The 12,646-nt window shown below is 51.8% G+C and overlaps 1 protein-coding gene across 1 annotated transcript in view; it reads right to left on the bottom strand.

Annotated features, from left to right (window-relative positions):
* Positions 1–12,646, bottom strand: part of RAB6B (RAB6B, member RAS oncogene family) — a 47,421-nt gene that overhangs the window by 6,788 nt on the left and 27,987 nt on the right. The window contains exons 3-6 of the mRNA XM_080671963.1: positions 4,952–5,005; positions 4,642–4,747; positions 3,836–3,947; positions 2,709–2,802 (exon numbers count right to left, since the gene is read on the bottom strand). Coding sequence (XP_080528089.1) covers positions 2,709–2,802; positions 3,836–3,947; positions 4,642–4,747; positions 4,952–5,005 — 366 coding nt within the window. The remainder of the gene's footprint in view (positions 1–2,708; positions 2,803–3,835; positions 3,948–4,641; positions 4,748–4,951; positions 5,006–12,646) is intronic.

Raw genomic sequence — 12,646 nt, 5'->3', positions numbered from 1 at the left:
TGTCCTGGAGGGCAGGGCTGCGCCGACTTCTCTCCCCCCACCCCCAGCGCCTCTCACAGCGTTGGGCCTCGGCAGGCCTCTCACCCAGCAGGCTGGCCAGGGGACACGAGGAGCTGAGCTGGGGTCATGGTGTCTGAAAGGGACCTATCCCCGTGCAGATAATGACCTAGACCCTGGGAGACAGCCCTTAGGAGGGCTTCTGTCCTGCTGTCCACGTAGGGACCAGGTGTGGGGAACCAACCTCCCACCTGCCCTTGAGACAAATGAGCCTCTCAGGGAGTCCTGCACGTTCACGGGCATCGAGGCAGCTGGGCACTGGGAGCTGAGGCCACCCAGTCACAGCAGAGAGACTTTTCTGAGAGAACAGCACAGGAGCGTGAACGTGCTATTGTGGGTTTGTTTGGGGATGCGTGTGTGATGTGTATGATGTGTGGAGTGTGTGGTGCGGTGTGTGGTGTCTCTGTGTGTGTGAATTTGTGAAGTGTGTGGGGGAGTGTGTGAGGTGTGTATGTGCACATGGGGTTTCTGTGCATGTAAGTGTGTAAGTGCATGGGGAGAAATGTGTGGGGTGTATGTGTGCTGGGGCGGGGTGCACAGGGGTGTCAGGTAAGTACAGAGCAGAAGTACAAGGCACCAGAAGATTCTGAATGCTCCCCTTCTTCCCCCGAACACCAACTGCAGGAACTCGGTGGGCTCTGGGCTTACAACTTCTCTGCGTGAGCTCTCTGAGGACGGGGTGCATCTTAGTCCCGGGTTCACCCAGAGCCCAGTCTTATTGGAGCACCAGGCTGGGTGAGGGCCCTGTGGAGCACCCAGGGCCAAAGGCAGTGAGGGCCTGAGTGGTGACGCCACTGGCCTGCCAGGCAGGGTGTGGGCTCTGTGGGTGCTGCAGAAAGGGCTCCGAGTGGGGCAGGCAGGAACGAGCGAGGGTGCAGAGGGCCTGGGTCGCTCCTCCGAGCTTTCCTTTGTGGCCCTGACCCAGGCAGCCCTGCTCTGAACGTCAAAATGGTCACAGCTTCTACTAACGGCCAAGCTGACAGAAGGCAGCTCTTGGGGGGTCACACGTGGGTCTTCGAGAGCAGATATGATCAGGGTTAGGATCCAGGAGTCTGCACTGTATGGAGACCCTCTGAACCACACAGGGTCTCAACCAACCATACTGAACTCCTGCTCAGACCATTGTGGGGCTCCAGACCATTCTAGGAAGGGAGGCATCAGCACCTCCCTGACCCTAACCACTAGCACAGAGGCTGCCTGCCCTCTGCGCCCCGCCCCCATGACTTTCCATTCGGGTGCGAAGAGCAGCAGCCAGCGTTGCCTGTACGCCGCCAGGGACAGGGACGGGTAGCTCCCTCCTCCAGGAGACGCCACAGCAGCCTGGCCTTACAGGGAAGGAGGCTGGGAAGGGGGTGCGAATGAATGGAGACATTGTAGTCCAATTGGGGGACTGAGTCCTGGAGTTGGGGGCTCCCACTCTGTCTCTGCTCCTCTGCCACCTTCCCCACTGCCACTGGCACTGTCCACGTGGCATGAATCTTCACCGCACCCAGGCCAATGCCGCATGGGCAGCTTGTCTAGTGTTCCCCGAGCACCAGTGGGGACGGCGGGCAGAAGTGACACCCCAGCCAAGTCATGCTCCCCACTTGGCGTCCCCTCCCCAGGCCACAGGCACCTGTCCTGCCCCACCTTTACTCATGCTGTTCCCCTTGCCCGGATATCTCCCTCCTTGTCACCTCTCCAAGTCCTCTCCTTCTCAGAGGCAGAGGCTCCTAACCTTCTGTGAACCACAGACCCCTCTGGCAGTCTGGTGACACTCACACACGCCTTCTAAGGGTGTGACATCAATTACACAGGAGCATAAAGGAAGCCACTTAGTATTGAAACACACTTCTAAGATCTTTAAAGACACAAACTAGTGACAAAGCATGAACGTGTAAAACAGCAAGAGCTGTCAGTGTGTCTAATAACCACCATGATACTGAAGCAGTGATGGGTGTCAAGTTCAAGATACCGTAACACACTGCAAGGCGATAAGAACACAGCTGTGATCTCTGCGTGATAAAGCCACAGGGCTGCTGCTGTGACAGGCTTGCTGCCTACACTCATCACTGAAGGTAACAACGCTAAAGAGCACTCAGAAGTTAGTGCTGATAAAGCTGTGCTTTTTCCAACCCAAGTCCGCTGACCTGCTGCATTGCATCATGATCTCCTCTACGGCTCCTCTGATGATTCTGCTTCACAGGCCTGTCCCCTCCTGAGAGCTCCAGCACACCCCAGGTGTGCTCCTTTCTCCAAGCCTGCCTGACCCCGCAGCCCCTGAGCTTTGCCAAGCACAAGGCATGAACCCCTGCACCCCCATCCATCCCCAGCCGCTCGGGAAACAGTGCTTCTTTCAGCCCCTAGAAGCTGGTGACTGGACGTTCACACATGCTACAGGGCCATGTGGCTGGCTACTGTATGGAGCCTCATGATGACATTCTCCAGACACCCCCTGGGGGCCAGTGCTCCTTCCTTCTCGCATGCATTACCACCTCTGGGTAAGCTTGTTCCCCGGGAGGTGGGTTTATGGGCACTCTAACTGGCTACCCCAACCCAGTCACTAGCCCGTTGGGGAGAGATAGGGCTGAGCTTGAGGCTGACCATGCCGGCAGCCACACATGGGCCCTATGGCCAAGCTGGGCCAGGGATCGGCAACAGGTGCATCCTACCTGCTTCACGTTGTAGCCAGTCTTCGCACTGGTCTCGATGAACATGACACTCAGCTCTTTGGCGCGCTGCTCCCCCTCCTCGATGGTTATCTGCCTGCAGATGAGGGAAGGGGAACATCAGTTCGGTGGAGAGCAGCCCCTGGGAGAGGTGGAGGGAACAGCCAGAGAGGAGGGGCCCGCCCAGCAGGGCGGAGGAGCCGAGCAGGATGAAAGGGGCACAGGGCACAGCAGCCCCTTCTCTCCTCCTTCTGTAGTATCTTCCCCTTGGGAAGCAGGCCCTGTGGCAGGTGGGCGGGGCTGTCCCATAGCTGCCTTTCCCAATAGTGGCCACGGCCAGAGACTACATGTGTGAAGTGCTGCAGGCCACATGCCGCCTCTCTGGGTGGTGTCATCAGTTCTATTTCCCGAATGAGAACACTGAGGTTAAAAGGAATTGCTCCAAGGTCGCCTACTTAGCAAAGGAGCTAGGCTTCGAGCCCCATTTTCTTCACGTCAGGAAGAGGATTCTAACAAAACAGTCTCCAATGCAGATTATTCCTTAAATGGTCAGAGTATATTTCAGGAAGCCCACAGTGCATGACCTTTAACCAAGTTGGGTCCCCTGAGATAAGTGGACACATGTGTGTAAGTCAACCCTGTGCCCTGGAACAGCCTCTTCAGAGAGTGTCACATCCAGACACAGCGCCAGACCAGAACTTCTGAGGTTAACACGTGGGACCAGGACCCTCAGACCCACACCCACACTGGTGCGGGCATGTCACGGGGCAGAGACACAGCACAAGCAGAAGTCGGCAGGAGCCTGCAGCTGTGTTGCTGGTTGTGGCCAGTTCCCAGACCGTGAACTGCTGGGCCGGGCCAGGTGCATGGGGCTCCATGCAGACCATGCACAGAGGAACACCCTGGAACTGCCCCTGCTGGCAGTGCGAGGTGGGGCCTCAGAGATGACATGGGCAGGGGTCTACCAGGGGCTTTCAAAGCCTCCAGCAACCCGCTGGTACCTTTCCAAGATACATGGGAAGAGGACAGGCAGAGAGGGTGCCCGCTACCCATGCACCCCAGAACTCCTTGTCCAGGAGGAGTTGCAGAGGCGTGGAGGGTGGGCCCAGCCTGCCAGCCACGAAACCTACCTCTTGTCAGCCAGGTCCGTCTTGTTGCCCACCAGCATGATGATAACGTCGCTGCCCCTCTCCGTCCTGACGTCATCAATCCACTTAGAGGTCTGCTGGAAGGAGTTGAGGTCTGGAGGTGGAAAGGGGGATAGAACTGGGAGTGAGATGCCCCCACTGGGAGAGGGGAAATGTAGGAAGGGGCAGCAGGCACACCAGACCCCAGGAGGGGCTGGAGCACAGGCCACACAGGCCAGTGGGTCTGGGCCTTCCACAGGAGGCCCATGTGGGTTTGTGGAGCTGCTGCCCCAGGGCCCTGGAGAGCCCCTGGCATTGCTGAGTCACCCTCTGGGGGCGAGAATTTACCCCGCCTGGAAGGTGACAGTGTCATGATTTCCTATGTGGACTAGTGGGAGCCCGGTGAGGGGTTGGGATGCCAGCTGACAGCCACAGCTGCTGGGGCAAGCTTGCCCAGGGACCAGTGTCTTCTCCCACCTTGACACACAGGCACAGAAGTTGCTCTGCATGGGGTCTTTCTGGCAGCCAGGGCCAACAAGGGTGCAGAGGGGCTGGGAGCAGGGCCAACCTGCACAACCATGACTGGTGCAGGAGGGCCGGGAAGAGGAAAACATGCTGTGTTCAAAGGCAAGTAACCCCGCCCTGGCAGGCACCTGCCTTCCTGCATTCAGACAATAAGAGTGCGCATGCGTGTATGTACACACACACACACACACACACACACACACACACACACACACGCACACACACACACTGGCTGGGGCTCCACTCGGGCCCCGGAGCCCCTGTGAGCCAGGACCCACACTCACTAGTGATGTCGTACACCACGACGGCCACTGTGGAGTCCCGGATGTAGCTGGGGATCAGGCTGCGGAACCTCTCCTGGCCCGCTGTGTCCCAGAGCTGCAGTCGCACCTGTGGCAGGGAGGGCAGGGGGGTCAGCAGGGGCAGCCAGCTCCTCACAGTGGGGGTGGGGAGTGGTCGAGGTCCTGGTTCTGTGATGCTGGCACTGCCAGCTCTGGGGCAGGCATGGGCTCTCAGGGGTGCCCAGCTAAGGGTCCAGGTGACAGGTCCAAAGGAGCACCCCCTGTCCTCCCAGTTCTAAAGTCAGGCACTCACCGTACGATCCTCCAAGTACATGGTTTTTGACAAGAAGTCAATTCCAATGGTTGCCTGTCAGAGAAAAGCAGAGACAGGTCAAAACTGAAAAGTCTTGGGCAAAGGGGCAAAAGCTCAGTGAACCAGGTAGTGACTGCCAGAAAAATGGGGGACACCCATGCCAAATGCCAGGTGGGTCCTGCTCTGTTGTCCCTGCTTCCCACTTTCTCAACTGTGAACCTTCTCGTCCCTCTCAGAGGAAGTGAGTTTGAGCTAAATCAAGATGAGGACAGGGTTTTCGTTCGTCTGTTTGTTTGTTGAGTGATATAGAAGGGCAGGGGATGACAAAACTGGGTGAGGTGGTTTCCCCAGGAACAAGGCCAGAAAGGGCCAGCTTTGGAAGAATGGACATCATCTTGGGACTTAAGATGACTGAGGGAAAAAAGCAAAAAAAACCCCTACCTTAAAGTTTAAATACAGTAAGTAACACTTCCAAAAACATTAGCTGCCCATAATTTAATTGCCTATTAAAATAAAACTGAACACCGTTCAAAGGAAAGTAAGAGAATCCAAGAATCCCTACAACAATCTCCCCTACACAATACAAAAGGATTAGACATGTAAGGAAGCAGGGAATTCAAGCCACAATCAAAACAACAAATCAATAGAAACAGACCCCAGATGACCCAGATATTGGATTAGCAGACAGGACTTTAAAATAACTGATATAAATGTTAAAATATAAAGGTAAAGGTGAATATGATGGGTGAATTTTAAGAAATATAAGAAAACGCTAAAAGAAAACAATGAAATCTTAACACTAAAAAATACAATACCTAAAATAAAAATACATTGAATTTAAATAGAAAAGGTCAGTGAACCTGAAGAGAGGCCAAAAGAAATTATTCAAACTGAATCACAGAGAGAAAAAAGATGTAATAAAAGTGAAGACAGGATCAAGAGCTTCTAGGACAATATCAAGTGATCTGACATACATGCAATTAGGCTCTTATAAAAAGAATAGAAACAAAATCAGCCAAAAATGTTTTTAAAAATAACAGTCAAAAATTTTCCCAATTTGATTAGAAACACCAACCCACAGTACCAAGAAGCTCAGTGAACCTAAAACAAGATAAATACAAAGAAAACCACACCCAAGCATATCATAGTCAGAAAACCAAAAGATAAAGAAAAAGCCTTACCAGCAGCCAGAAATAGAAAACACATTATATACAAGGAAACAATGACAAGGATGATAGTTTATTTCTCATGAGAACAATGTAGGACAGAAGACAATGGAACAAATCTTTAAAGTTCCAAAAGAAACAATAAGCATCATGCCAACTTAGAATTCTATATCCAGTGAAAACTTCCTTTAACAATGAAGGCAAAACAAAAACATTTTCAGATAAGGGAAAGCTGTGATAGTTTGTAACCAGTGGTCCCTCATTACAGGACATGCTTTAGGCTGAAGGGAAATTTTAAAGATGGAAATTTAAATCTTTAAAGAAGGAACACGAGTACCAGGAATGGTAAATCTATGGGTTTTATTTAAAGAACATGTGACTTGTCCTTGATCACCTCCTGCTTCCATCCATAGAATTCTCCCCTCTATTTTGCCCCTGCCACATCCTCAGCATAAATTACTATCAGAAGATAACCTAAAATCCTACTTTACAATAGCAGGAATAAACCACTTCAATTCCTTCCTTGGTTTTACACTCTAATATAACAATAACTGCTGTAACAATGACTAAACATCGGAGTACTGATCATTTGCCAGCTACTGTGCTAAGTGCTGTACATGCATTATTTAATCCTGATAACCTGTGTCAGGGGTTATGTTCATTAGAATTCATATGTCACTGGTAAAAAAAACTGAGTACAAGAGTACTTTCCCAGCGTCAACAGCTGGAAGTGGCAGAGCCAGGATTTAAAATGTATTTGCAACGTTGTCTACACGTGCCCGGCCTTATCCCCACATCCTTCCAGGCTCTAAGTATTTCTTTGCTCCTGTTAAAAGCAAGCCTCTCCTTTTTTCTTGAATATGAATTTTACTCCCTATGTCTAGTAATTTTTAGTTATATCCTACACATTGTGATTAAGACTGTGGATTTCTGTTTGTTCCTTTAGAAGAGCTCTGGCTGAACTGTGACCAGGTGTTTCTGGGAAAGGCTGCATATTCTAGCCCAAGCATGCCAAACTCGTGGCCCGCGGGCCGCATGCCTCGTTTATTTGGCCCATGTTAGCCTTTGAGTTTGACATGTTTATTCTAGCCCCTCGTGCAGAGCCATAAAGCACACTGGCATAGTAAAGGTTCTAAAACGTCCTGCTCTGAAGAAACATGAACAATTTCATGTAACCCAACGTTTCCCAAGCTTCTTTGCCCTGGGGATCTTTGTGCTTATAGTTCCTATTAACATCCTAGTGTTTCCAGAACTTCAGGAAAGGCTGACCCTCAAAGAGGTGGGTTCTAAAGGAGACCACATCCCTCTTCTAGCTTGCCTTAGAGTCTTGGTCAAAGCTTTCATTCTTTGTACTTCATTTCCACTATAAGGTATGGAGTAAATTATTATTTTTTAAAATATATTTTTATTGATTTCAGAGAGGAAGGGAGAAGGATAGAGAGGAAGAAACATCAATAATGAGAGAGAATCACTGATCGGCTGCCTCCTGCCTGCTCCCCACTGGGGATCAAGCCCGCAACCCGAGCATATGCCCTTGACCGGAATCGAACCTGGGACCCTTAAGTCCACAGGCTGATGCTCTATGCACTGAGCCAAACCAGCCAGGGCTGAAATAAATTATTCTTGCTGGTAACTAGCCACAGGGATATAAAGAGGATATCAAGACAAATGAACAGCAGTGTTGACTTTGGGGACTCGCCCGCCAGTCCATGATCATCACGATCCCCTCCCCTCCTCAGCGGTGCTGCATGAGCCTCCTGGAATGCCCTCTGGGGAGGCTGGGCTGCACTCTGCTGTGATTAGGTCGCCCCAAACCTGGCAATGCTTATTTATTCCTTTAATATCATCTTGCTTGCAAACGGTACGGCTTATGAAAAATGGCAGGCGCTTCATTTTATACAAAACACGAGGAACTTAACAAGCCCAGATTTCATAGCTACATCCACATTTATCTTCTAAAGGTGGTATTAAACAGTGTCAATGGGGGCTCAGACACACAGTGCAGACCGCACATCACACGCCTCCATCTGCACAAAAGCTTCCATTGCCTAGCCGCGGATCCCCGAGGAAAGAGATGTTCCCTCCGGCACTTGTTGAAATCTTCTTTGGTATGTGCATTTATTATGAAATATATTTTGCATCCACATTCTGACAAGACACAGTAATAAAGTCGGCAGCAGAAATTTGCATGGTAATTTGCATAAATTGACTCAATACTCTCTTCTCAGGAAGAGAAGTCATGAAAAGGAGTGTATGTGTGCCTTTTTGTAGCCTTGGCCAGGCCTTGGCCCATGGCTGGGGAAGCATCCCTAAGTGGCAGAAAGCAGCCGGGCCTGACAAGCCCTTGACAATGGAGCTGCTGTTTGTGCTCCACACCACCAACCATTAGATGAGAGTATCAGGGGAAAGTCATGCAAATTAGCATGCAAATGAGGTTGGCAAAACTTAAGCATTCAGGCTGGCAAGCAGGTGCTGTGGGGAAGGAGACAGCAGTCCCTGGAAAACATGCTGGGCAGGGTCTGTCCTTGCCAGCAGCTATGCGCTCTGGGGAAGGGGATGCTAGGTATGAGGCCACAGCACAGGTACCTCAGCTTCAAAGTCTACACAGTCCTGGCGGCCACTTTTCTCTTAGTGGAGAGCGGCTTGTGCTAGTCAACACCCAACGGAATATTGGTTGATTGCTCTTTTATTTCCTGACTGTGGTCTGAAACATCAACCAAACAATATGCACCGTCCAACTTGAAATAAGGGGTTACATCTCATCGAAATCAGTCAATCCCCTCACGGATCCCTGAGCAGTCTCCTGAAGGGTCACATAAAGATGTAATGCATAAGCTGCCTTTAATAATTAGGGCAAAAGATGCTCCAGGTAGTGGACTTTGAGGTTGCCTAAGAGCTACCTAAGTATAACCTACAAAGTGAATTAGGAAGGATTACTAAGATATGGGACAGAGAATTGTATCATGGGTCCATTCAACTTATGAAATGTAGCTACTGGGGACTTACCAGTAGCTACTGGCAGGCCCTGGAGAGATGTCACCCACTACCCACTGGCAACCTCTTACTCCCTTGCTTGCCTAGAGACTGTAAAAGCAAAAATCTGCTTTCCCAGCCTCTCCAGAGGTTAAGGGTGATGATGTGACCCAATTCTGGCCAATAAGACATAAGCCACAGTCTGCTGGGAGGGAAAGGGCATTCTAGGGAATGCCCTTTTTAAAAAATAGGTTTTTATTGATTTTTAGAGAGAGAGAGGAAGGGAGAAGGAGAGATAGAAACATCAGTGAGAAACATCAACATCGTTTAGCTGCCTCCTGCACACCCTCTGCTGGGGACAGGGGATCGAGCCTGCAAACCTGAGCATGTGCCCTGACTGGGAATCAAACCGGCAACCTCCTGGTCCCTGGAGGACCTCATAGTCTATGGGTCAGTGCTCAACCACTGAGCCACACCAGGCAGCTCTTGCTGCCTTGGATGCAGATGTGCTATCTGGAGCAGCAACAGCAAGCCTGCATGAAGACGAGAACCCACACAGCAAGAAGGCGGAACAGCATGAGAGCAAGGGCCTGGGGTCTGACGGCATCACTGCACAGCTATGCCACCTCAGGTCTCACCACGACTTCCTGCATCTGGTAAAGCAAAACCTTTCTTTGTTTAAGCCACTTTGTCAGCTTTCTGTACTAGGTGACCATATTCCTAATTTATATATGCTCATCAAGAGAGTGGGATCAGACTGAGAGGTGCTAGAGCCCAGCATTGGGTTGAAGAGTGTCCCCGAAAATTCTGTCCACCTGGAACCTCAGAATGTGACCTTTCTGGAAAAAGGATCTTTGTGGATGTAATTAGTTAAGAATCTTATGATGAAAAATCATCCTGGATTCAGGGTGGGCCCCTAAATCCAATGACTGGTGTCCTCATTGAGAAGAGAAGAGGATGCAGAGACACGAAGTGAAGGCCACATGAAGTCGGAGGCAGGCATTAGGGCTACGCAGCCCCACACCGAGGAACGCCTGCAGCCCCAGAAGCTGCACGTGGCAAGGATTGTCTCCCAGAGCCTCTGCAGGGAGCGTGGCTCTGCCACATCTCGACTACAGACTTCGAGCCTCCAGAATTGTGAAAGGATCATTCCTGTTGTTTTAAGCCACCCTGTCTGTGGTAATTTGTTGTGGCAGCCCCAGGAAACTTATACAGACCCGGGAGTTGGAGAGGAAAGCCTCGGGTCTTTATTAGAGGTGTAACAGGGGAATCTGGCTCTGCATAGCCAGGGGTGAGAGCTCCTCAGGCAACCACTCTGCCTGTGAGGGCTCCGTGGACTCAGCTTCTGTCCCCTTCCCTTGGCTCCCGGGGTCCCCAGGAGTGCCCCAATGCATGTAAAGCTCTGTGTTCCTCCAAAAATGCTCCTCCACTCTGGGGAGCAGCGAGGGAAGTTCCAGCAGGCCGGGGACCCTCTCCTGGGGCAGCCCAATAGGTGAGGTTCCCAACTTGTGCTGAGGTGGGTGGGTGGGCGGGCGGTCCAGGGATGGGCCAGCGGCTCCAGCCTTGGCTACAAGTTCATCACAATCACCTCTCCAGCCTTGGCTACAAGTTCATCGCAATCACCTCTGAGATTTAAAAAATACCAATGACTGAGCCGGCCTGTGAATCTCCTGGCCATACACCCAGTAAGAAATATTAAAGTGCAGCCAAGATAGAGGACCCATGAGGGACTCATGAGAAACCCTAGAGTTCGCTGCCTCCAAATCCTCCCTCCCACTCCCAGTGACCACCTGCAGAGGCCTGAGACCACCACATGGCTCTAGTGCAGGTTTCAACCAGGTGGCCCAAGGACCAGGCCTGCAGGTGTGTTTCGTTGGCCTATGAGAGGGGAGGGGGCCTGGCCATAGAGGGTCAAGTCTCATCACAGCACAGGTATAAGAAGGTTTCTCCCATCGCAAATTTGGAAAATAATTTCTTAGTTGGGGGCTTATACAAGAGATTTGTGAATCTATGACTCTCACCAGGATGCTTGTCAATTTTATTTTTTTGCTTCTTCTAGTGAGTGGATTAGATGGGGTGACGGGTAGAGGGGCAGAGGCTAGGATTCATGTGCCAAGAGGAGAACATGCATGTATGTTGAGGGGAGTACCAGGCAGGAGGCAGCAGCAGATCTGCTCTCCAGGGGCCCACAGGCTGCCAGGTGGATAGCGCCCCTGAGAGGTGTAACAGGGGAACCCGGCTCTGCATAGCCAGGTCCTCATGGGTCCTCATGCCAGCCCCTCAAGGCCTCAGCATGTTCAGCCCCAGGCAGAGGGAGGACTCACTGCCACCCAGATGAGGCTGACCCTTCCGCCCCCCTGCCCTCCACGCAAGGCTGAGGGTGGGGTCAGATTCTATTTTCTCCTACTTCCTCTCCAAGCAAGTAAGCACTTGACAAACAACTGTCAGAATGAGTGGAGGGAGGGGGCAGGAGGCAGAGCCGGAGGCACACAGAAAGGATGGGAGGGAGGGCGAGGTGACTGGTTCTGGGAATTGTCTGGGCACCTCAGCTGATTGAGGTGGGCTGGCGGCAGGCTCTGCTGGGCGGTCCTGGCTGATGGGCAGGATGTTGGTGGGGGTAGCTGGGAGTAGTCACCGCGCTGGGGACAACAAGGAACATCCCCAGAGCCTTGGGGATCTTGTCTACTTCCCAAATGTCTCTGCCACTGAGTTAAGGAAAGCAAACAAAATAACACTTCCCCCTTTCCATCTCCAGAGAATTCATTAAGATGATCCTGTGTACGCACTGAATTGGAGCCCTGGCCTCCTAGCCTAATTATCATTTTAAAGGGTACCAGGGAAGAAACTCTACCTGCTGGGAAAATAAGTCAGCAAAGCCTGCAGTGGGAGGGCACTTAGCTTTTTCCCCTCTCACCACAGTGACATGGGGCCTCCGCCTCTCAGTCTGGTGGGGTCTAAAACCAAGGCAGAGAGTGTTGGTACCAACAGGCGTTTGACACCAGCTATGGCCAGGCCTGGGCTGAGCCCACAAACAGTGGTGGATCTGAGGGGTCGTAGCCCCAGCCATGCCCAGAGCCCATCCAGGAGCCAGAGCACAGCGGAGCTCCTGTGGAGTCAGGAGGCTAAGAGAGCCCAGGACAGCGTGATAAGGGAGAGGGTGCGATGGAGGAGGCGGAACACAGGCAAACGTGCTCTGAGCTTTGATGAGTCAGAAGAACATTTCACAGCAGAGAAGGCAGGGCGTTCCAGCAGAGAGGATACCATGAGCCAAGGTGTGGGGCTGGGGCAGTGTCACTGGGTGGGGAGCAGCAAGCAAGCGGGCCTCTGGACCACGGGACAAGCAGTGAGCAAGCGGACACTGGAGGGAGGTGGGCTGAGATTTTGAGGGACTCAAACAACATGGGGAGGAGGTGATCCATGCCAATGAGGACACTGCAAAGGTCACCGTCAACATCCGCCACTGCCAAGAACCCCAAATAGCCAAGCGTCTCACTGTAGTCAATGGGACACCAGCAAGAGGCATTGTAAGTATCCTGATAAATCAAAAATTTCAAAT

Source organism: Plecotus auritus (assembly GCF_963455305.1).
Source record: "Plecotus auritus genome assembly, chromosome: 6".
Taxonomy (NCBI): Eukaryota; Metazoa; Chordata; class Mammalia; order Chiroptera; family Vespertilionidae; genus Plecotus; species Plecotus auritus.
The sequence above is the reverse complement of the archived record's forward strand: the minus strand, read 5'-3'. Positions and strand labels throughout refer to the sequence as shown.